General features: G+C 38.7%; 1 protein-coding gene across 12 annotated transcripts in view; it reads right to left on the bottom strand.

Moving 5' to 3' along the window:
- The window catches only part of ELAVL2 (ELAV like RNA binding protein 2), a 102,984-nt gene that overhangs the window by 41,676 nt on the left and 39,125 nt on the right, over positions 1-22,183 (bottom strand). For 7 of the 12 annotated variants that reach the window (XM_054003339.1, XM_054003329.1, XM_054003331.1 and 4 more), the window contains exons 1-2: positions 20,243-20,321; positions 16,310-16,550 (exon numbers count right to left, since the gene is read on the bottom strand). In XM_054003339.1, coding sequence (XP_053859314.1) covers positions 16,310-16,550; positions 20,243-20,314 — 313 coding nt within the window. In that variant the 5' untranslated portion in view covers positions 20,315-20,321. Of the gene's footprint in view, positions 1-16,309; positions 16,551-20,242; positions 20,327-22,183 lie in introns of those variants that run through there. The other 5 variants (XM_054003334.1, XM_054003335.1, XM_054003340.1 and 2 more) reach the window with 4 other exon arrangements.

Below are 22,183 nucleotides of genomic sequence, written 5' to 3'. Positions count from 1 at the left end.
TTTCCAGAAACACTCCCATACTCTGAGGTGGTTTTGTTTGTTGGTTTGAGGTTTTTTGGGTTTTTTTAAGACACTAGAACAAGGTAAAATAAAATTGTCAACAAGCCATAGGGAAGCATCCGACATATCTAACTCACAAAATGCTAGTTAGAATGATTAGCTTGGGTACACAACAATATAAAATGACAAACAACATTTCATAAAGCACAAATGGCATGTTCATTTGTTGTCCAAGAAAGATATAATGGAACTCATGCTGTACCAAATTCTTGTGAAGTATCTATACAGTATGCATTTAACAGTATGTAATGCAAAAAAACAACAGGAAATTTTTCACTTAATTAAATACCATAAGAAGGTTTACTAACTAGCCCATCATCACTGGCATTTACAATTTTGCACCTATTATGCCCACCATGGCACCAAAGGCCAGAGGACACCACCACCCCACTCCCCAAAGCTATTTCCATTCTCTCGTATCTCCTCCTCAAAACACCTCAGGCAAACATAAATTGTCTAGATGGATCCACGAACAGGTTAATACACACATTACCGGACAATCCAAACCCCAACAAGACAGAAGACTGAGCATCTACTCTAGAGAACCCTGCTCTGAACAGGAGGCTAGACCCCATGATCTTCAATGCCTTTAGCATCAGCAGTAACAAACCAAATGGAAATACCCAAAAGCATTTCTGTATTGATTTACAGCTCTGCTTAGATATTGCCATGTTTCTAATCCTAGAAGCCTTTTTACTTAGTAGTTTGATTACAGCAGAGCAGTTTCTATACCTGTCACCTCCATCACTCCCACTGTCTGCAGAGACTCTTCCCAATAGCATCTCCAAAAAAGAGGAATCTCTCTTTTTGTGCATTAATTTTATGTGATTTCAGTGTTATCTACTAATACAGAAATGCTGATTTCAGGTGTTTTGCTATTAATCTCCTGAAGAGCCCTTTTAAATGTGAACCTTAAAAGATGTTAGAGTACCAGAGTGAAAGCTATTTCATACAGGATGTTTCCAATACAACACTCATTCCAGATCTAACAGAAGGAGATGAGAAAAAAATTATTTTTCCTATCCCTCTTTGTTGATGTGTTCTGCTTTTCATATAAAAAACACCCAAAACTACTACAGACAAAGAGCTTACCCAGCTCTTTGGGAGGATTCAATTAATAACCATTTTCTGGAGACACTGTATGAGTTGAACTTGATAAATATTAGGACACTAGCCTAGGAAGGTGCACCAAAACCACAGTAATTTATTCAGAACAAGTCTGAAATACTTTATGCAACTTTATTTTGTGATTTTAAATTTAAAGTTTTCACCACGAGAGTGGTAGAACACTGAAAGAGGCAACCAGAGGGGTTGTAAAGTCTCCGTTCCTGGAGATACCCAAGAGTCTGAATGGCACTACAGTCAATATATGGAATGGATTTTGAGAGGGGAAAGGCAAGAAGTTATTTCAAACAATTTAATTCTAGTCAGTCTAATCAGACTGTTCAAGAGACTGACTGGACATCCAAGTGTACACTAGAAAAGCATAAATTAAGTAATTTACCATTAAAAAACAAGTAATTAACACACTGATTCAGTATTTAGGAAAGAAAAGCAGACAGACTTCACAGCCACCTATCACCAAAAGACCAAAGAAGTTTCAAGTTGAAATAAGTAAGCAGGAAATCATAGCTATGGTCACAGTGCCCCTGCATTTACCATTTTGTCTTAAAAGAAGACTTCTTTTTAGTTTCAAAAATACACAGGCTAATTCACAATACTTATCAGAGAAGAACCACAAATAAACTAGTTGTATCTTACCCAAGTTGTTTCATAAGTGTTTTCTATAAATTATAAATAATGCATGCATAAGCCTGAAGAAATCCTCTGCTGCCCAATATTCAGAACAAACAGACGCTATCCAGAGAGAAAAGAGGTCATGTAAAGTAGACGGGACAGAGATGACACTTACCCATTTTTAATGGTTTGCTTCTAAAGGTAGTAGCAACATTCCTTAAAGCAGGATAGAACCCTCCCTGAAAGTTAAAGAAATAAATCTGGCCAGGGATGTCAAGGCAAACAAGAAAAGCATCTACACAGAAAGCTGGTGAAAGAAAAGGTTAGAGAAAATGTGAACCCTCTCTGGAACAGGAAGATGACCTGGTTATCAAGGATATAGAAAAGTCTGAGGGATACTGAACAACTTTTCTTTCCTCAGTCTTCACCAGCAAGTGCTCCAGCCACACTGCCCAAGTCGTAGAAGGCAAAGAAGGGACTGGGACAATGAAGAACCATCTACTGTACAAATGCATCAGGTTCAAAAACATCTAAGGAACCTGAAGGTGCACAAGTCTGTTAAGACCTGGTCAGATACATCCATGGGTTCCTAAGGGAACTGGCAGAGGAAATGGCTAAATCACTAACCATCATATTTGAGAAGCTGTGGCAGTCTGATGAAGTTCCCCCTAACTGGAAAAGTGGAAACGTAACCTCCATTTTCAAAAAGATAAATAAATACAGTAGGGGAACTATAGGCTCGTTAGTCTTATCTCTGAGCATGAGATCATGAAGCAGATCCTCCAATTACGCTAAGAATCAAGGAAAATAGAGAGGTGACAACAGCCAGCATGGTTTCACTAAGGGCAAATTGTGCCAGACAAATTTGGTGACCTTCTACAATAGGGTTGAAGTGTTGGTGGATGAGGGAAGAATTACTGATGTCATCTACCCACAGTTGCACAAAGCATTTGATACTGTCCTGCACAACATTCTTGTCTGTAAGTTGGAGAAACAAGGATTCAGTGGTGGCTGAGGAACTGGCTGGATGTTCACACTCAAAGAGTTGCAGTCACTGTCTCACTGCCCAAGTGGACACCAAGGACAAGTGGCAAGTAGTGTTCACATGGGGTCACTACTGGGACTGGCCCTGTTTCACTCTGTCACCAACATGGACAATGGGATAAAGGGCACCCTTGGCAAGTTTGCTGACAACATTGAGCTGCATGGCACCATTGATACATTTGGGGGAAGGGATGCCATCCAGAGGGATCTGGAGAGCTTGAAAGGTGCATGCATCTGTGACAACCTCATGAAGTTCAATAAGGCCAAGTCCAAGGTCCTGCACCTGGATTGGAGCAATCCCAAGGACAAACACAGGGTGGGCAGAGAATGGAGTAAGTACAGCCCTGCTGAAGAGGACATAGGGGCTCTGGTGGATGAAAGGCTGGACATGACCCAGTCATGGCCACTCACAGCCCAGAAAGCCAAACATCATGGGCTGCATCCAAAGCAGCGTGGCCAGCAGGGGAGGGAGGGGATTCCGCAGCACCTCTCCTGTGAAGATGAGCTAAAAAAACTGCTTTTGTTCTGCCTCCAGAAGGCTCTGGAGAGATCTTACAGCAGCTTCCAGGACCTAAAAGGAGCCTAAAAGAGAGCTGGAAAGTGACATTTTATAAAGGCATATAGTGATAGGACATGGGGGAATGGCTTTAAACTGGAAGAAGGAAGATTTAGGTCATGTGTAAGAAAGAAATGCTTTACTGTGAGTATGGTGAGACACCGGAACAGGTCTCCCAGAGAAACTGTGGATGCCCCATCCCTAGAGAAGATCAAGGACAATCTGGATGTGGCTTTGAATAACCTGTTCTAGGGGAACGTGTCCCTGTCTAAGATCATCCCTCTTAGATGACCTTTCAAGTTCCCTTCCAAAACAAACTATTTTATGTTTCTAAGAGTTCAGTTATCTGAACAGTTCATTTTGCATGGAAGTGTTCAATAACTATGTGCTATACATTAAAAGTAAGACTTGAAAGGAAGACAAATACAACTTTTAACCTAACAGTAGTTAAATAAGCCCTTTCAAGAGAGGTGGAGTCCCTCACAAATGCATAGTGAATTTAAATGCTACCTTTTCAGTAGTCCTGCAATTTTGTAATGCCTAAGAAGAATCGATATTGCCTTCTGCCTAACACCATGATTAGACAGCAGCAGACTAATACAGTAGTTTTATTTCATGACTGATTAAAGCATCTTGGTATTCTACTAGGCCTTCTCTGAAGGTTTTTTGGCCAGAAATTTCAACAGGTTTGACCCTAGACATTTCTGGCTTATATAAAGCCTGGTCCTGATGTTTCCCTGCTGCCCAGCTATCTACTAAACCTGTGTTCTCATGATTTCCCTCTTTAAATAGCTGCTGCTAATTTTCCTACATGCATATCTGAGAAACTTATCTTCCCCAACAGAATCTAGAGCCAGTGCTGTAAAATTTCTTTGCTTGAGCACACAGCTGGTACCTTTTTTCCCCCCCCAACACTGCTCCAGTAATATACAATGGTATTATTACCAGATAACTAACAGGTGCTGAAAGGACAGCAATTTCAGCACTAGAAGAGCTTCCATTCCTGTGTTTCTTCCCACATTCAACCACTTGCATAATTTCAACACACTTTCTACCTGCATGAACCAGAACAGCCTTTTGACAATTCAATACAAATCTTCTGGAAGTCTGGGACACCCACCACAGGAGGGAGTCCTTGACTACTGTTTCCCATCAGAGCTATGGAATACCCAGTGAAAGGGTTGAGCAAGCTAACTTTTGGAAGCAATTGTTGATTACATTACCAGAGTACCCAGATAATCCTGCATCTTGACTGGAATTCTTAAACGTTCCTGTAATGTCTGAAGGTCAATCAAAACAATAATGAACAGTATCTGGTAATATTTTTTTTCCACAAAAAACAGAGTCATGACAAATTCTACAATCAGTCGAGTTCTCAAAACCTCTTCAGAAGGTACTGATCAAAGAAGAATGAGTTCTATGAAACATACTCATTCATTTTAAGGAGCAAGGAGAGCTGTTGTTTCTAAGTTCTCATTGTCAGGTAAAAGTAATATAAGAAAAGCAGCCCCACTAACAGAATCCTATTAATGCTAAATTTTGGAAGAGAAAACCCAAAACTGTCATAAATGACCGTCCCAATAGGCATATAAAACAACAACAAAAAAAGAACAACAAGAAACCCCAAAACATTTACAACTTCATTAATAATACATCTTAAAATTAATACACACCACTAAGGTATAAAACAATTTTCAAGGTCTAATACAAAAACTAAGCACAGACTAATCATAATCTGGAAAATTAGAAGTCTGAATAGCAAATAACACATTCGTACATTTCCAAAGGACAACCAAAAATTATTGATAAGCATACATTTAAAATATTGGCTTTTTCTGCAATAGTCACCATACCATCACTTCAAACATATCAGGCTATTTCAACTTCTGCAAAAAAGATCTTACTGCAAAAGACTAAGTTATAGGACTATAAGCAGTTGGAACTTCAATATCACAGCAGAAATCACAGGTAAAAAAAACCTGTCTTGAAAGAAAACCCAAATGGGACATACTGTTTGCATCAATATTACAGTGAAGAACACAACTCAGCTGTAACTTCAGCAACATACACTGCCTTCAGTGCTTAACTCCTCTGAAAACTGTCATCCAGACCTTGACTGAAAGAGACTAGTCCATTTTCTAGTGAACAGTAGCGTATTTTCTGCTTCCAGCCTGTAAGCGGTCATTTTACAAGCACTGTTTTCAATAAATTACATTGTATTTAAAGCCATAAACTTCTGTCTCAGTGTATGAAGTTAATTGGCAAAGATCCCCTAAACTAGTGGAAGAAAAAGCCAGCTTTGTATTTGTGAAATCAGGATCAAGTCAAGGTTGCAGAAACTTGGCATTAGGTTTTATTCTGCCTTTCATCACTCCAAAGGTCATGCACTGGTGGAAGAACGCTGTTAAAAGAAATATCCATGACAACATATGAAGACCATATATGAAGCTGGCATTAGAATTAATCTCATGGACTTGGATAATTTTTGAAAGTCTCCTAAAATTTCAGAGTGAAGATGTGTTCCATAACCAGTACATAAAAGCAGAATTGGAACTACAGAAAACCCACAGAATTATGTAAAGATCAACCTAAAAGCTGCAAGTAGTAGTCTATGTTGTCCTGAAAGCAAGCTACCGTGGCCACAGAAAAGATAATACTACTAGACTCCAGCCCAACTTCAGAAGCATGAAAAGTTTAACAGGGTTTCAGATATAGAAGTACAAAACAATCAATCCTTTTGTCTGTGTAGATTTGCAATTTAAGACATTAGAATGCTCTACAATATGCTAGAGGGATCCTGCAGAGTGACAACCCCACAGAGGACTTGTGAGCCAAGACATTCAGCTAGTACCAGCTCTTTTGCAGAAAAGTTGCCTCATCTCCGATTAATGCCATGGAGACAGCCAGTTTCTTGACACTGAATAAGGCTAGAAGCACACACTCAGACATACAACGCAATGTATGCGTTGTATCTGTAGCACTGTATCTGAAACTCCTTACATGACTGTGGTCTAACAAGAAGGGCTAAATGCATAAGTAGAGGATACCATCAACCTTTCTATTTACTCTCAATGTAAGTTACTGTTCAAGTTTCAAACTATATTTTAGTTTGCATTAAGGCTTGAACTGAGTTTTAAAAGCAGCTTAGCAAAACAAGGGAACCTGTATAAGTCATTGAGCAATCCCTAATTTAATTGCAGTTCACTTATAGTTCCAGCAGATGGATTCTATTTACTGAACACACAATTCATACATCACTGAGCAGGTGAGGCTGGGCAGCTTGTAAGAAAACACCTGTACTATGATCATAACTAGATTTCAGTATTTGATACTTCAATGCCTTTCTCCCAAACCATTTCTCAGCTATCACTCTAAATCTGGAATAATGATAGTTGAAGAATGAATGAAAAGGATCAAATGCTGATCAAAGTATTTGACACACAGTAAGTAGACTGTGATCTCAGCCAAGTTCAACTCTTTATTAATTTGGTGCCATCCTCCTGCATTATAGCTTATAGTTCTTCACATGTGAGGACATCATCATCTGGTGTTTCATCAACACAAGCCTGTTGTTGCTGGATACAGAAGTGATGGTGTAGCTCTGGTTCTTCCCTGCAGCATGAAGAGAAAGTTTGTGGTGGGGGTGTACCATGGATGCTAAGCATTACATGAACCTGATAAAAGATGTTCAGCAAGCCAGAAGAGACATCAGCTGAAGGTTATTAAAGAGATCCACCATGTCCAAACAGAAAATCTCAACACCAGAAAGTGTGGTTGAAAGCAGGAACTGCATGGAAAGGTGCATGCTGTGGCACAAGCAAAAGTAATAGCAAATGCTTATGGAAGTAAAGGAGGAGGAACACTGAGAATCATGCCCATTACTGCCTTGGGATCAAACGTAAATGACAACCACAAACTACTTGAAATAATGAAGACTGAATTAGACACCCAGACTTTTTAAAAACTAGCTAGTCATATTACAAGGAGAAGATCCTTACCACTCCAAGGTGAAAGAATACCATGGAATTTGCCAAACCAAATACTTTTCTGAAAGCTAGCTATACCCTTTAATTTTTATCACTATTAGTAGTAATATGTTCCAAGCATTGGAGTTTTGTCCTTTGCAGTCACTTTACTCCTTGTCAGGAATACAGCCAGCAGCGCTAAATATTCTGCCTTATTATATCCACCTAGTCACCTTAAGTAAGTGGATGTAAAGCAATTTGTTCTATTCCTGGGGTGTTTCAAAACCTGTGGTAATGCGCTCACCCAAGCAAAAAACTGGCATGACACTTTGTTGTGGTTTAAACCCAGCTGGCAACTAAGAATACACAGCCACAAGTAAAAACACTCCCCCTCACATCCTGGTCAAAAAGGTGAGAAGAATTTTAAAAAAATGCTCACCAGCAAAGACCAGTTTAGTAATTGAAACAAAGTAACATGTAATACTAATAAAAGGAAGTAAAAAAGGAGAGAAACCCCAAGGAAAACAAGTGATACACAAAAAAACATCGTCATCCACTGGCTTATACCAAATGCTCTCCTGAACTGTGAGCACCCCCCTTTCAGGTAACTCTCCCAGTTTATTATCTGGGCATGAGGTTCTATGGTGTGGAATAGATTGTTGGCCAGTTCAGGTCCCTGACCTGGCTATGCTCCCACACCTGCTCGCTGGCAGAGCACGAAACACTGAACAGTCCTTAGTTCAGGGTACACACTGCTCAGCAACAGCCAAACTGTCAGTGTGTTATCAGTGTTATTTTCATACTGATTCCAAAGCACAGCACTCAACCTACTGCTGAGAATAAAGAAACTCTCTCCCAGCCAAAACCAGGACATACTCGAACATAAATTCTTTTCCCAAACTTCACAAAAACACATACTACTTTGGAACGGTTGTTTTGTTTTGGCTTTTTGTCCAATCTCAGAGTTTTGGAATCTCTGTTAATCTCAGAGTTTCGGAAGATATCCTGAAATGTGCCATGATCCTCAGTTTGAAAAATATTTCCCTGCTCTAGAGAACTTTTTTCATAGGTTAACTTCCAATGTTACTTTCAATCACATGCTTATTTTTCTGGTTTTTTTCTAGTGTTTACTGATGAATAAAAAAGTGTAGGAAAATAATAAATTGATAAATTGTCCTCAAAACATAATTTCTTTCCCTAGTGTACGTCTTAACTGTCAACTCAAAATATATGTGCTTGAAATTATGTCCAAGGGGAACATTTTTTTTCAGTTTTAACAGCTGTAATTAACAAACAAGAACAACTACTAATCTGCAATAGTAAGTAGCTGGAAAAAGCATTTTCTTTTTGCAGTTGTTAAATGAACATAGGAAAAAAATTACACTGAGAAAAGCTGAAGTTTTTGTTATTTGAAACTGAACTACATCTCCACAGCAATTACTTCTTACAGGAACACAGAGAATTTCTTCCATAAGGAAACCTGGCTTTTTTAGTTTAGAAGGAGATGGGGAAGAGTGGCGAACTGAAATAATCAATGCATCTTACTACAGATGCAAGACTTACCAACCATTGTGCAGCTCCAAGGACATTTCAAAGAGCTTTGGTTTAACATGCACAAAGCCACAGCTACCACAAAGACTAAAAAAAAGCTTATCTACAAAAGATCCAGAAACTCAGAAGACAGGAAATAATTCAGATTACAAATCCCCTTCCGTTTTATAAATTCTGCTAAATGCCTGAAATAAGCAAAGGTAAAAACAAAGTAATTTCAACAACTGGTGAATAGTGAAGAAATTTTTAAGATAATATGGTTGTGTCCTTGATAACTGCAGGAATTAGTAGATTTACAAAAAAAAAAAAATTGAAGGAATCCTAAAATGAAATACAATATCTCAGTTATTTTGTCTTTACTGTGAATGAAAGTATTAGGTCACTAAAAGCACAAGCTTGCATAGTTTTCTTCTGTGGCATTATACAGCTTTCTATTTCCACTCTGACTTGACATACTTCAGGAGGAAAAATTCCATAGAGAATAGTATAATAAGCCCTCTTCTGCAGTTGTACACAGAAAACCACAATGGCAGCCTGGCAAATTTTCACAGTAAGAGCTGCCAGATGAATACCTTGATAAAAGAATATCAAATGTAGATATACATATATGTTATAGAAAATAAACACATGCAGCTAGAAAGTTCCTTGCATGTATTTTAAGGTCTTGCTTCTGTAACACAATATACTAGCTGCTTCAATACATAATGGACCAATCATGAACCTGTTGGAACCATCTGCAGCTTGAAGTCTTATTACTTACCACTCAGCTTATGGAGGCTGAGAGGAAATATCTACTCTCTGTAGGGATATCCAGGTCCCTATAATCCACATGACATCCTTGGAGTGAAAGAGCTTCAGGGTGTGCAGATCACTTACATCACTACCCAAACGGAGGCAGACATCACTGAAATGTACCTTCGTTATTATAAATACTCTGCTCTAATCTCACAGTACAGTTATCCTGAAAAGCAGTTATGCTGTAAGAACATCAGGTACAAGAGGTCTCTCTCACACACTAGCTTCCACTAGAATCAAACAGCTAGCTCAGGATCACTAAGATGTAACAGCAACATATACCTACATAGATGTATGAAAGAGTAAATGGTGTAAGATACACCAAACTGGCAGCCTGGGACTCCCAGTGTGGAAACAAAGAGTACTACCTTAGCTAAAAGCACACAAGGTAGTCCACATCACTATAGGACCAATGCCAGTTTGCAAACTTCAATGCTTTCACAGGCTTCTTGTAAATTATGGCAACAACTGACAAAAGTGAATGGTAACCTCTTTGCAGAAAACTTCAAGAAAATGTATACTGCAATTACCTCCATCAAAAAGCCCAGTGTTTGCTGAAAAGCAGAGTGATTTAGTGATCAAAAAGGTCCCTAATTATATTTAGTAATATAAAAGAGTTAATTTTTTAAAACATCAAATTCCTGCTTATGCTATATATAGAGATCAACTCATTAATTCAGGTTAACATATGACGAGTAATCATTTTAAAAACAGCTTGTTTCCACAAAGTTGGTGCTATGAGTGAATCCCTGGCAGGTTTAGTCAAACAGGTCTTTTCTACCTCTTTTACTTGTAAAATCAAAGCCTGTGAACTTCTGGAAGGTCAAAACAGTGTTGTGCCTGAGTAACAGTAAAAGTCATATGAAAGTACAAAGACAATTAAGTGCTATCTTGAGTAATACAAGGTGAAACAATTTCCTTCATCCTCACCTGTTTACATGACTCATTTCCAGGAGACGTGAAATGTAATCAATTATGTAGTTTACTATGAAAAGGTACAGTAAATGCTGCTAAATACTTTTTAATAGTATTAAATAGCAATCAGAAATATAAAAAACCACAGAATTGCTTGGGTTGGAAGGAACCTTAAAGACCATTTAATTATAACTGCTCAGCAGATTTAAGACATTAGTTGTGCTCTGAATCCACATGGAAGGCTTGTTTGAAACTTAACTCTTCCAGGATTATCCCTCTAGCACTCAAGCTAGCTAAGTAAGCCAATACTCTGCTGCTGCACTTTTCTCCAACAAGTACACAAAGTTCAAATTCACTTTATTAACTTCATGCTATAATTCACCAAGCTCTAGGCCACACCAGAAACTTCATTTTAATACCTGCAGAGTTCAAAACAAACTTGAACATTAAAAACGTAATTTTAAGATCAATCCTCCCTGTCCCCAGAAGATCTGTGCTTCAAGGTCTTGAGCAAGATGCTCCATAGAGCAGTCAGTCACCACAAATAAATATGTATTAATTCATATAAATACAAATTTGCCTCCACTCCCACTTGGTATCTATTCTTAATTTCACATTTTAGTGAAGTTTAGCACAACACATTTTACTGGCAAGACATAGTTTTCCAGGCAGCACCTTTTGTCCACAACCCTGCCTTAATCAGGAATTGTCAGGCTGACAAAAACTCACTCATCTCAGCACACCACCTAGCAATAGTTAAGCAAGTATTCCTGTGTGTCATAGACTCAGCACACCACAAAAGAGCAGACAACTTCAACTAGTTTTTTCTTTAGCTGCCCAATTACTCTACTCTCCAGCCAAGTGCACAAAACCCTGCAAAAACATTTGATGCATTAGAGTGATATAGGACTGCAAACAAACGCATTGGGAGCAAAGGCTAATAAGGAAAAAGAGCTGAAGAGTTTAACAAAAATAGCAAGCCTCTCTTGAAGCATGATGAAATTGCTGCGCTCTGTACATTCATGTGGTCCACTCCACACTTGTACACTTGTACTATATGAGGAAGTACCTGAAATTCCAGCTACCCATTGCCCTACCTCAATATTTTCTTCTTTTTTGGTCATGGGAATGCTTAAAACTTTCTACACTGTAAATAAAGTAACTTTGAACACTAAGCCCCTTCACAGATATGCCACACTGTCTCCTCCTGCTTCCTCAGGGACACAAAAAGGAAAACCTACTTTGTAGGTAAGACCCACCTACTTTGCCCCCTGCCTTATCTTCAAGGCAATAATAAGCCTCAAATTAGGAGCCTCAGATTAAGGCATGATCATATTTTTTTTCCCCATCTTCCTGTAAGGTTAGTTTAGATGCCCTAAAATTACACTTCCATTAAAGGAAGTGAATGATTCAGAGCTGGACAGAAAGCTAAGACTGCTCAGAGCAACAGTGACAAGAGACTTGAAAGAAACTGGCAGCCCAGGCTCAACTGAGATCACTTTCAAAGTCAGGAGTTTTAGATATGCAGTAACACCGACAAGGAATAAGGTTTCAAACAGCTCTGCCCTTGCCAGACATTAACATTTACAATGTTATGATTGAAGGAGCAAACACTACAAAGCTTCACAAGTTTCACATGTTCTAGATTCAAGCAGCCAAGCAGCACTTTGCATTGCTTCCACTGAGGACACAAACAGGTTTTCCGAGATTATGCAAAGACTGCTGTACAAGCCACAGCAAGCATAAGAGTAATCTCTAAGAGACAGATAGATGTTTCAGCACTGCTGAAACACGACCAAAAACACGCATGAGAACTAAAACTCTGTACAAATGTTAGTTGCAAACATATTGACACAGCCGCTTCAACAATTTTATGGAAGTGTTCAACTTTCAGACAGTTTTTCTAGAACTACAGTTCTAGACATCTCAATTGTGTGCTGCAGTTTACATCTTTGCTTAGTGCAACACAGGAATGAGAAAATACTTCAAAGTATCTAAGAAACTATTATCTTAGAGAGGACAAGATGAAATCTACAAAATTAAGCAAGATATCCTGTTAGCTTTAGTCTTATGGAAACAGATGTAAGAGACAGAAATGTGATCCTTCCTCTACATGATTTCCATCACAGTACTGTAGACTACAGTACCCTGGATTGTATTCTAGACTGCAAAAGCCTAGACTGCCTATGAAATTTTTAAAGGGGTCACATAGACACAACTTGAAGAATTTTACTCCATGAGCCTATAATGTTGACCATAAAGAAAACACCACCACAATGTGACAGATAGTTGATAGTTGCCAGCCACAAGACAAACAGGAACCCAGATTTTTTTGGAAAAGGTATGTAAAGAGGATCAGACATTCAACCAACATGTAAGCTCCACAGTGGCAGCTGGATTAAGTGTGGGAAAAATGCCATGTAAAAGTGATCAACAGGATGTCCTAAAGTGGACTTACTCTTTATCCTCAAGCAGAGATGATAGCAGGCAGTAGGAATTTATGAAGTCTTCAAGTGCAGAGCACCTGTCTCCTTGTACTAAAGGTTAAAGTATTACCAGAGTTTCACAGCTCATACACAAGTCTATGTGTATGAATGTGAAATACAATCCCAGGCTAGGTCTCTAAGCATATCCTGCCTCACCTTCTAGACAGAACAAGCATTTGCTAAACTGCAAATGAAATCCATATAGAAGCATTATTGGTAGTTCAAACACAGTTAAGGAGACAAGAAATCTAGCCCTATTCATGAGCAGGTTCTCTTTTAAAGAAAAAAAACTTGTGAATTTTATGACCATATGATTATTTTAATAGGAGAACAGTATGGGAGTTTTGAAGCCAAGAAAACAAACACTTTCCCAAATTTAAGATGTCCGAGTTAGCTGCTTTCTGAAATTAAGGAGTCTATATTCCATGAGTTTCAGTTTAGGTAAAAATGCCACAAGCACAATGAAAACTGGGAGATTATTCCACAATGTGAAAATTAAGCATTAATTTTCCACATGTACAATTGAAATTGTACTAAAGATTAAAATAATGCAGTCTTTTTTTTTTTTTGAGACATTTTTAAAGTCACATTTTTACCTATATTCAAGTTTCAGAAAAATAAGTCTAGAAAATGTTTACCATATCATGCATCTCTTACTTTTTAAGTACTAGCTATTACTGTTATTACTGTTTCTTGTATTTTTTCAAAAGCTGATAAATCCATCTATCTTGTGCAAGCAAAAAGCATGTGCTTTTTAAAGCACTTGACCAGGGGCAGCTCCAGCAATTAAATTTCACCCCATTTTATCCTTCCCTAACATTTTGAATATTTTTAGCTTATTTTTTGTAACCATAACCATACATGCTTAACATTAGGTTACATAAAAGGTTATCATTATATGATAAATGTTACCTCTGCTGCCTTTAAATATGTAGAAGCACTTAAACTAAACTAAACAGCTATCTTAAGTGGCACACTGGAATTCAGTTATGTTGCTTTGTTGAGACCAGGGTCTCCTACCTATTGTACAAGCACAATTAACTTACACAGTAGTTTTGCAATTTATATTGACATACATCTGCATTAGTCAAAAGCATGTAAGAGTTAACACAGACTCCAAAATATCTAGGCACAATGACTCATTCCTGACAGATTCACTGGTTAGCAAGTGAAGATAAAGTGACGTTCATGACCCACTTATCAGATGCTGTTGTCAGTGGGATTCTCACATGAAGAGAGACTCTTGTTCAGCACCCTTTAGAAACTTCAATACTACCAACATTTTTTACCTTCAGTAAAAGAACAGAAGTGCAATCAGCTATTTTAATTCTTACTGATAACACTTGAAATGGTTTTCTGCTACTACAGAAAGCAGGTATCACTTCAGCTGCTAATGCTGCCCCAACAGAAAGTTCTGCCCATGAAGCGCATGCTTGGGGATGACCATCAGGAACCTTCACACATCAGATTTCTCCCTTATTCACAAGTAAATCCCTAGCTAAAAATCAATAAAATAATCAGGACTTGGACTTCAAACTGCTCACATGAAATTAGTAAATGAACTTCAGGGTGCCTCCTTCCCCTCAAAGAGGTTTTCCAGAGGAAAAAAAACAAGGAAGGCCTTCAAGTTCAACTCCTCTCAAACCTGAAGTGTGCAGGCAGCTTCAAGGAAACGGGGCACTTTCACCTCTAGAGGGAGGTCTGCCTGCCCATGGCAGGGAGGTTGGAATGAGATGCTTATTAAGGTACCATTGAAATGAAACCATTCTGTGATTCTATGATAATGCAAGTGCACTTTAGTGTTGCAGATGTGATCACAGAGAGAGTACTGAATAACAGGGTGGGAGATAACTTGGTTTAAATTCATTGGATGCTAATGAGTATTTGAGTCAAGATGACAGTGGCTGGCCATGATCTCTCCATATTGTAACACATGGCACTGGCAACCCAGTGATCCTGGTAGGAATAACTCTGAGGACAGGACTGTGGTTTCTAACTGGGCACAGCTGCAGAGATCATACTTCACACACGGCCCCAGTGGATGCCCTTCAGAGCAAACAAGTTGATCTCTGTCCCAGTGGTCCATGAGCTGTGGTTACTTCCTCGCTGTTGTTGGTCTTGCCCACCATGACAAGTGGCCATGAAGTGAAACGCAGTCTTTGACATCGAGCTTGCAGGATGGTACCACTCCAAGCCAAGGATAGGACCTGGATTGGCCCACGTGCATCGCCACCAAACTCCACTGTGTTTGCAAACGAACAGGCACAGAGTGGTGCCATTACAGACCTTGGTGATACTGCAACTGTAGAAGTGTATTTCAACTTCTATGCTACCCTAACCTTATCATTTAAAGATACTCACCAAGTAACTAGCACTGATGACAGTTCATTTAACAAGGACAAAAAAAATATTACATTTTAACAGAGGAATTAAACCAATAAAAATCTGAAATTCATGCCACATGTCTTCCTTCACAGAACCTGGTAACAATCCCCATTCTGAATTTAGAAGGAAAAGAAAAATTTGCTTTTCAAAACTCTCTGAAGTAAACCTGAAAATGAGTAATAGCAGGACTAAAAGTCAAGAGCTTTCCCCTAAGCAACTACAAACACAAAGTTATCTTGCTCCAGGCTACTTAAATCAGAAGTATTGCTCCCAATGCAGTTACAAGGTCAGACACCATACTTCTCAATCTCACTTATAATACTAAAACATTTTGGAACAAGACTGATGCAGCATTTTTGCTAGCAGTTGAAAGTGTATCTCAAAGCTGAGAAGCTGCTCTCTGATAAAGTAGAAAAACGATCTCCAATAATTTCTGGAGATCTCTGCTACTGAGAATGTAATTTAAATTCAGGATCCTTCTCAGGCAACACTTCATGCTATATAGAAAATATCACACCCTGAAACAAGAGGTCTACAATTAAGTTCAGCTCAATTCCCAGGTATGGAGTCTTCTGAAACTGTGTAGCAGCAACACCATTAGCATTTATAGCACTCAAAGTAACTGAAATTAAATGCAAATAAATATGCTTAATTTTGGGGTATATAATTTAAAAAAATTATTAATGTAAGTTCATTCTGACCAGCATTGGTTCCTTCTGCCTTTATTCCATTACTGAAGAGAATTGCAGAATACCATCTGAGAGTTTGCTGCTTGGAAAAACGAAAATATAAAGAAAACTCCAAAACCAACATACTTGTTATTTTGTCCCTAACAAGCTTGCAGGATTCTATCTCCCCAATGCTGCCAAAAAGACTCTTCAGTTCCTCTTGTGTCATGCTTTGTGGAAGGTAGTTGACTATTAGATTGGTCTTGCTGTCTTCTGTGTTCCCAGTATCAACTGGTGATGAGCAATTGTTTATGGTGGCTGAACCACGGGCTGTGTTATTACAAGTTGGTCCATTAGACAGTTGTGTTTCCATGGCAGCAATTACCTGCTGAAAAGAACAGAAAACAAAAACCATCAAAATTCATATTTCAATATCTAGTAGGAAAGTCCAAACAACAACCTCAAAGACCTATCAACTATGCAGAAATGGTACTGCCAAGGCCACATACTGCCTCTACATGCAAGAAAAAACCTAAACAAGTAGAGAAGGGTATTAAACTGTTAGTCAAGACAATACTTCAACAAATAAACTGTATCTTCTACAAGCCCACTAAATGAAATCAGCACTCAAAGCTTAGTTTCCATTCTCTGCCATTCCTCCAATTTAGGGGAATTACAGCCTTTCTCTTACAGAAGCTACCAAACAAAACTGGCTTTTTGCAAGAGTAATCATTTCTGTCAACTTACAACTGGTTGCTGATATAACATGAAATGCAGTTTTTAATGAAGTAGCATTTGAATATTTTCAGAAAGAGGTGGGCATTAACTGTATCCAAAGAATACTTCTCATAAGAAATAGCAGAGATCAAGATTAGTATTTTAAATAGATATTTAGAGGATATATGAATGTGCAGGGATGGAAAATATACTCTTCTTTGACAACATTTATGTCAAACTTTTTTCACCACAGGTTGGAATCAGGTTTCTAGACACTTTTATTTGACGAAACTGACAATTTCTTGTTATTATTTCTTCCCTTGCCTGAACTCTGAGAATAGTTAAATCTGAATCTTTAGCTTAATGTACTTCTGGACCACTCCAGAACTACTCTGTGTCTGGGAGATCGCAGAACAGATCCTCCTAGAACCTGTGCTAATGCAGATGGAGAACAGGAAGTGATCTGAGACAGTCAACATGGCTTCACCAAGGCCAAGTCCTGTCTGACCAACTAAGTGGCCTTTCTGTGATGAAGTAACTCCATCAGTGGACAAGGGAAGGGCTACAGATGTTATCTATCTAGACTTATGTAAAGCCTTTGACACAATACCCTATGACATCATTATCTCTAAAATGGAGAGTATTTATGGGTGGATTAATAGATGAGTAAGAAAGGGATTGGATGGTTGCATCCAGAGGTGGTGGTCAAGAGCTCAGTCTTGACAGACATCAGTGGCAAGTCTTGTCCCTTGGGGTCCATACTGGGACCAGGGCTATTTAATGTCTTCACTAATAACACAGACAAGTGGATCAAGAGCACCCTCTGCAAGTTTGCCGATGACCCCAAGATAAAGGGTGCTGCTGACATTACTGAAATGTAGGATGTCATCCAGGGGGACCTGGACAGGCTTGAGAAGTGGGACCATGGAAATCTCATGATGTTTAAAAAGACCATGTTCAAGGTGCTGCACCTGGGTCAGGACAACCCCCATTATCAGCACAGGCTGGGGGATGAACAACTGAGAGCAGCCCTGTGAGAAAGCCTTGGGGGTGCTGATGGGTGGGAGGCTGGACATGACCCAGCCATGAGCACTCCCAGCCCAGAAAGCCAAACGTGTCCTGGGCTGCATCCAAAGCAGTCTGGGCAGCAGGGGAGGGAGGGGATTCTGCCCCTCTGCTCTGCTCTGGTGAGAGCCCACCTGGAACCCTGCATCCAGCTCTGGGGTCCCAGCACAAGAAGTTGGAGTGAGTCCAGAGGAGGGCCTGGATTAGAGGGATGGAGCACGTCTGCTGTGACAAAATGCTGGGAGAATCAGGTTTGTTCAGCCTAGAAAAGAAATTACTTTGGGGTAGCCTAATTGTGGCCTTTTAGTAACTGAAGGGATTTTACAAGAAAGACAGAAAGAGACAGTTTTGAAGAGCATGTAGTGACAGGACAAAGAGGAATGTCTTCAAATTGAAACACAGTAGATTTAGATTACCTATTAGGAAGATATTCCTTCCTGTGCAGGTGGTAAGGCCCTTGCCCAGAGATGCTGTGGATGCCCCATCCCTCGAAATGTTCAAGGTGAGGTGGGATGGATCTTAGAGCAACCTAATCTAGTGGAAGATGTCCCTGCTCATGGCAAGTGGATTAGAGACAATCTCCAAACTACTTTCAGCTCAAACCAGTCTGATTCTACTGTGTCTCACCCCAAAGTCACTGACTGTATGACTGCAAGATGCAACAGAAATAATTGGAAGAGTCTGCTTGTACAGAAGCACTTGTCCACAGGCTGCCACATCTACAAAAGGCACACTGCCCCCTCAGTCAGTGACTGAATGGTAACAGCTGGTAAATACAATGGGTTTTTAATGGCATCTTAATATCTAAGATTTGGACAGCCTATCCCTATTTGAGACCAACTGTTTAGGACAACATGCAAGAGAAAATTATGTATGTTAATTCTCCAGTAATACATATTTCAATACAAGAAGTTCACTAAAGAAATCCATCAATCACTGAAATTTAACCTCATAATTAAACTGCTAAGAGGAGCTCTACCAAAAAAGTCTCTTGTAAAATCATAGAGAAGCATCAGGACCTCTGAAGGGTCTGTCCTAACAGTCCTGTTTAAAGCACCATATGCAATCAGTGCATATACCAACAGCTGATGAGGTCAGCTGTGTTCAGGGACTGCTAAATAACTGAATTTCCTAATGATACAAGAGGGGATAAGTTGAGTTTCTTACTAGAAGTCCAACTTTGACATTCCTGGGAACAGATTTCTATGTTTTGTGTTCTGCATACAGAAGTATTTTCAAAGAGGTTACTTCAGCACAATGCAAAAAAATGGATACATCTATTAGGAGCACTCATTAGAAAAGTGTGATCTAGTTTTCCTGAAGCGCTGCAACTAGAACAACATTTTCTTCCCTTGTGACAAACTCCAAGGAGTAACCTGCTTCTGACACTGATGGAACAAGTCCACTGAAAAGATGATAAAGTAGATTATCCCAATTAAGATAAATTACTTTTCAAAACACTAGCATACCTGTTAAAGATAGCAGTTACAAATGCTGTGGTCTGAGGCTCTGCATGATGGCCTTTTTCCTTTTTTTGTGTTTTATTCTCAAATTTGAAGTGTTCGTTGATCAAAATTAGCAGGATTTAGCAAGGACAGCATACAATTCTCTCTTAATTGCACATTTATTTCCATGTTCAGGTGGCAAGTATGGGATCCTAAGCCAACATTCAAGTGAACAGCTGCAGTAGCCTGTGTGTGCTGAAAATTACAGCATCTCTCAACTACAGAACCATCTGCTCTGAATGAAGTGATACTAATGTTTTACGAATAATGCATACCCCACTAATAGGCTAAAAAGAACTGTTCATAAAAGACAAAGCACTGAATATTTTTCACTCAGAAAAATAGTCTGAGATAAATTTACAGTTTAAAAAAATCTTAGAATAGACTAGCAAATATAATTTTAAAATACTAATCATAAAAACACAACTATATAGGTTTTCAAAGTTACTGCAATTTAGTATTCAGACCATACCAAAACCATTTTAGTACAATACTCCTCTTCAATTATCCACTGTGTATTTTCAATTAGTACTAAAATCTATTTGACATTAGAGGAAAGGCAAGTCACTGCAGTGTAATTTCTACAGGAGATCACTATTTTACAGAAAAAGTTATATGTCTTGTTATGCCAGTGTGCTCTGGGCTCTCACAGAATAGGAACACAACCTACAGCCTATAATGAAACATATTTGAGTTAGCATTCCAAATGGAAGGTTAAAAGACTTTGGTATGGCCTCAGCACTATTAACATGTAAAAAAGTAGCCTACAGAATTTAAGAAAAGTCCCACAGACCCCAGTCCAAGGCTCTGCTGCCCACGAACCACTTCTAAGCAGAGAAGCCACATCACACAGTCTGACTGCCATGTTAGTTTGGAGTTGCCGTCTGCAATATGGACACAAAAAGTACTGTATGTTAGATTAACAAGATAATGCAACAAATCAGTTTGTACAAATTTACAGTAATTGCATTTATATTCCCAGATCGTCCATGCAGTGAGGCTTAATTGGATTTGAGGCAATTCCAATCTAATCTTAACAAATTCAGGTGTAAAATTATTCTTCTTATGTGAAGTAAGATGCTTATTTTTAAGGAGACTTAAAAGATAATGCAGTCTAGTTACCCCTGCATCTACCCTGGACACTACCTTCAATACCACACTAAGCCTAAAAGAAACTATATCACAAAACAAATTTTTTAAATCTTCAAGACTGAAGAGGAAAGAAAGAAATTACAGTGAGTTTATTTTCCATCAGCACATAAGATGATCATGCACTACAGCTCCCTTTACATGTCTTTCCCAGTCCACAGGAAATAGACACAAAGATGACAAAGTACTATGTTAGAATTAACTCCTTTCTTAAAATCCTAGGTTTTAAAAATTAGTTAAATGAAAATCTTGTGCAGATGGCATTCACTAAGCTTCCTTGCAACAGCTGTTTAAAAGTACCACTGCACATACAAGTGGCAGTAGAGTCAAGGATTTATCAAGTGGAGTAACTGGAACAAAACATGCAAGTGATTTTCATGGGCGTATTTTGGTAATCAAGAAGACTGTTCTTTGTTTAACTAAAACATCACTGAAAATCCAATTAGAATTATATTAAATAATGCTAGGAGAATACCACAAAAGCTAATAGACCATTTGCAGATGATGACAGGTAGTCCAGATGTGAAATACAACCACAACAGGAACAAACAGAAAGGCTCCTGACCACTGCCACAGCTTGAGATTGCTCTTAGTAAAGGCATCCTTCTTGACCACAATTAGCAGATGAGGTAAATCTAAACTTGAAAAAAGAAGACTTAGGTTCCAGAAGGCTGCTACATTCAGGGTTTATAAAGATGCACTTCAAAACTTTTTCTGTTTTAAAATGGTGCAAGTTACTCTTCATGTCAGTTTGCTACCAAAATCCATATGCTTAGCTGACTTCATGTCTGGTCCTTATTTCTAACTTAGGTTAATTACGACCTTCAATCACCTTTTTATGCAAAACACTGAGGCTTTGGTATCAAGTGCAAGTTTGCATGCCATTCTTTGTGGTCTCAACCCAAAACTAACACTAATAACTTCTCAAACTCTCCATTGTTCATAGGCAAATATTTTTGATGAACTGCTTATTACATGAATAAAATCTGGAGCTCTCAGCTGACTTCTTTCAAGTCCAGACAAGCCTTATTAAGAAGACTGCTTTCAAATAGCAGTCTCCAACATTCTTGTCCTACAGAGACTATAGTGATGTGCACAAGACGATGTATTTGGATCTCTATGGCTCTCAGCAAAGCAGTGTGACCCCACGGATTATTTGCTTCCTGTGAACCACAGGCTGTAGATAGAAAACTTCAATAGAACAGCTTACTTGCTTGTACAGGACTTCAGTGTACTAACTGGAGAGTTCACTGTTCTCTTAAGCACTGCAGCATTTCTCAAAAAAAAGCCGAGAGCACCTGTCAGTTGAAGTATTTCCAGCTTGCATAACACACTTCTCTTCACTGAAGCATTCTATACAGTACTTGCAATCAGTGTGCAAGTTAGTTCTCTGACTAAAAAAACCATTATGTCTCAAAAACCTATTTTGCTCTACCAGTTCTTCTACCATTTTTATTACTTTCAAGGCTGTACAGACTGCTCTCTTACATCTAGTTTGGAAAACTGGCATTTCTTAGCATTTTATTTACACTTCTAGCTGACCTAAAAGAAGTATTAAATATGGCTAATTACATTCTAGAAAAAA

The sequence above is a fragment of the Vidua macroura genome, chromosome Z, assembly GCF_024509145.1.
Source record: "Vidua macroura isolate BioBank_ID:100142 chromosome Z, ASM2450914v1, whole genome shotgun sequence".
NCBI classification, from domain to species: Eukaryota; Metazoa; Chordata; class Aves; order Passeriformes; family Viduidae; genus Vidua; species Vidua macroura.
The sequence above is the reverse complement of the archived record's forward strand: the minus strand, read 5'-3'. Positions and strand labels throughout refer to the sequence as shown.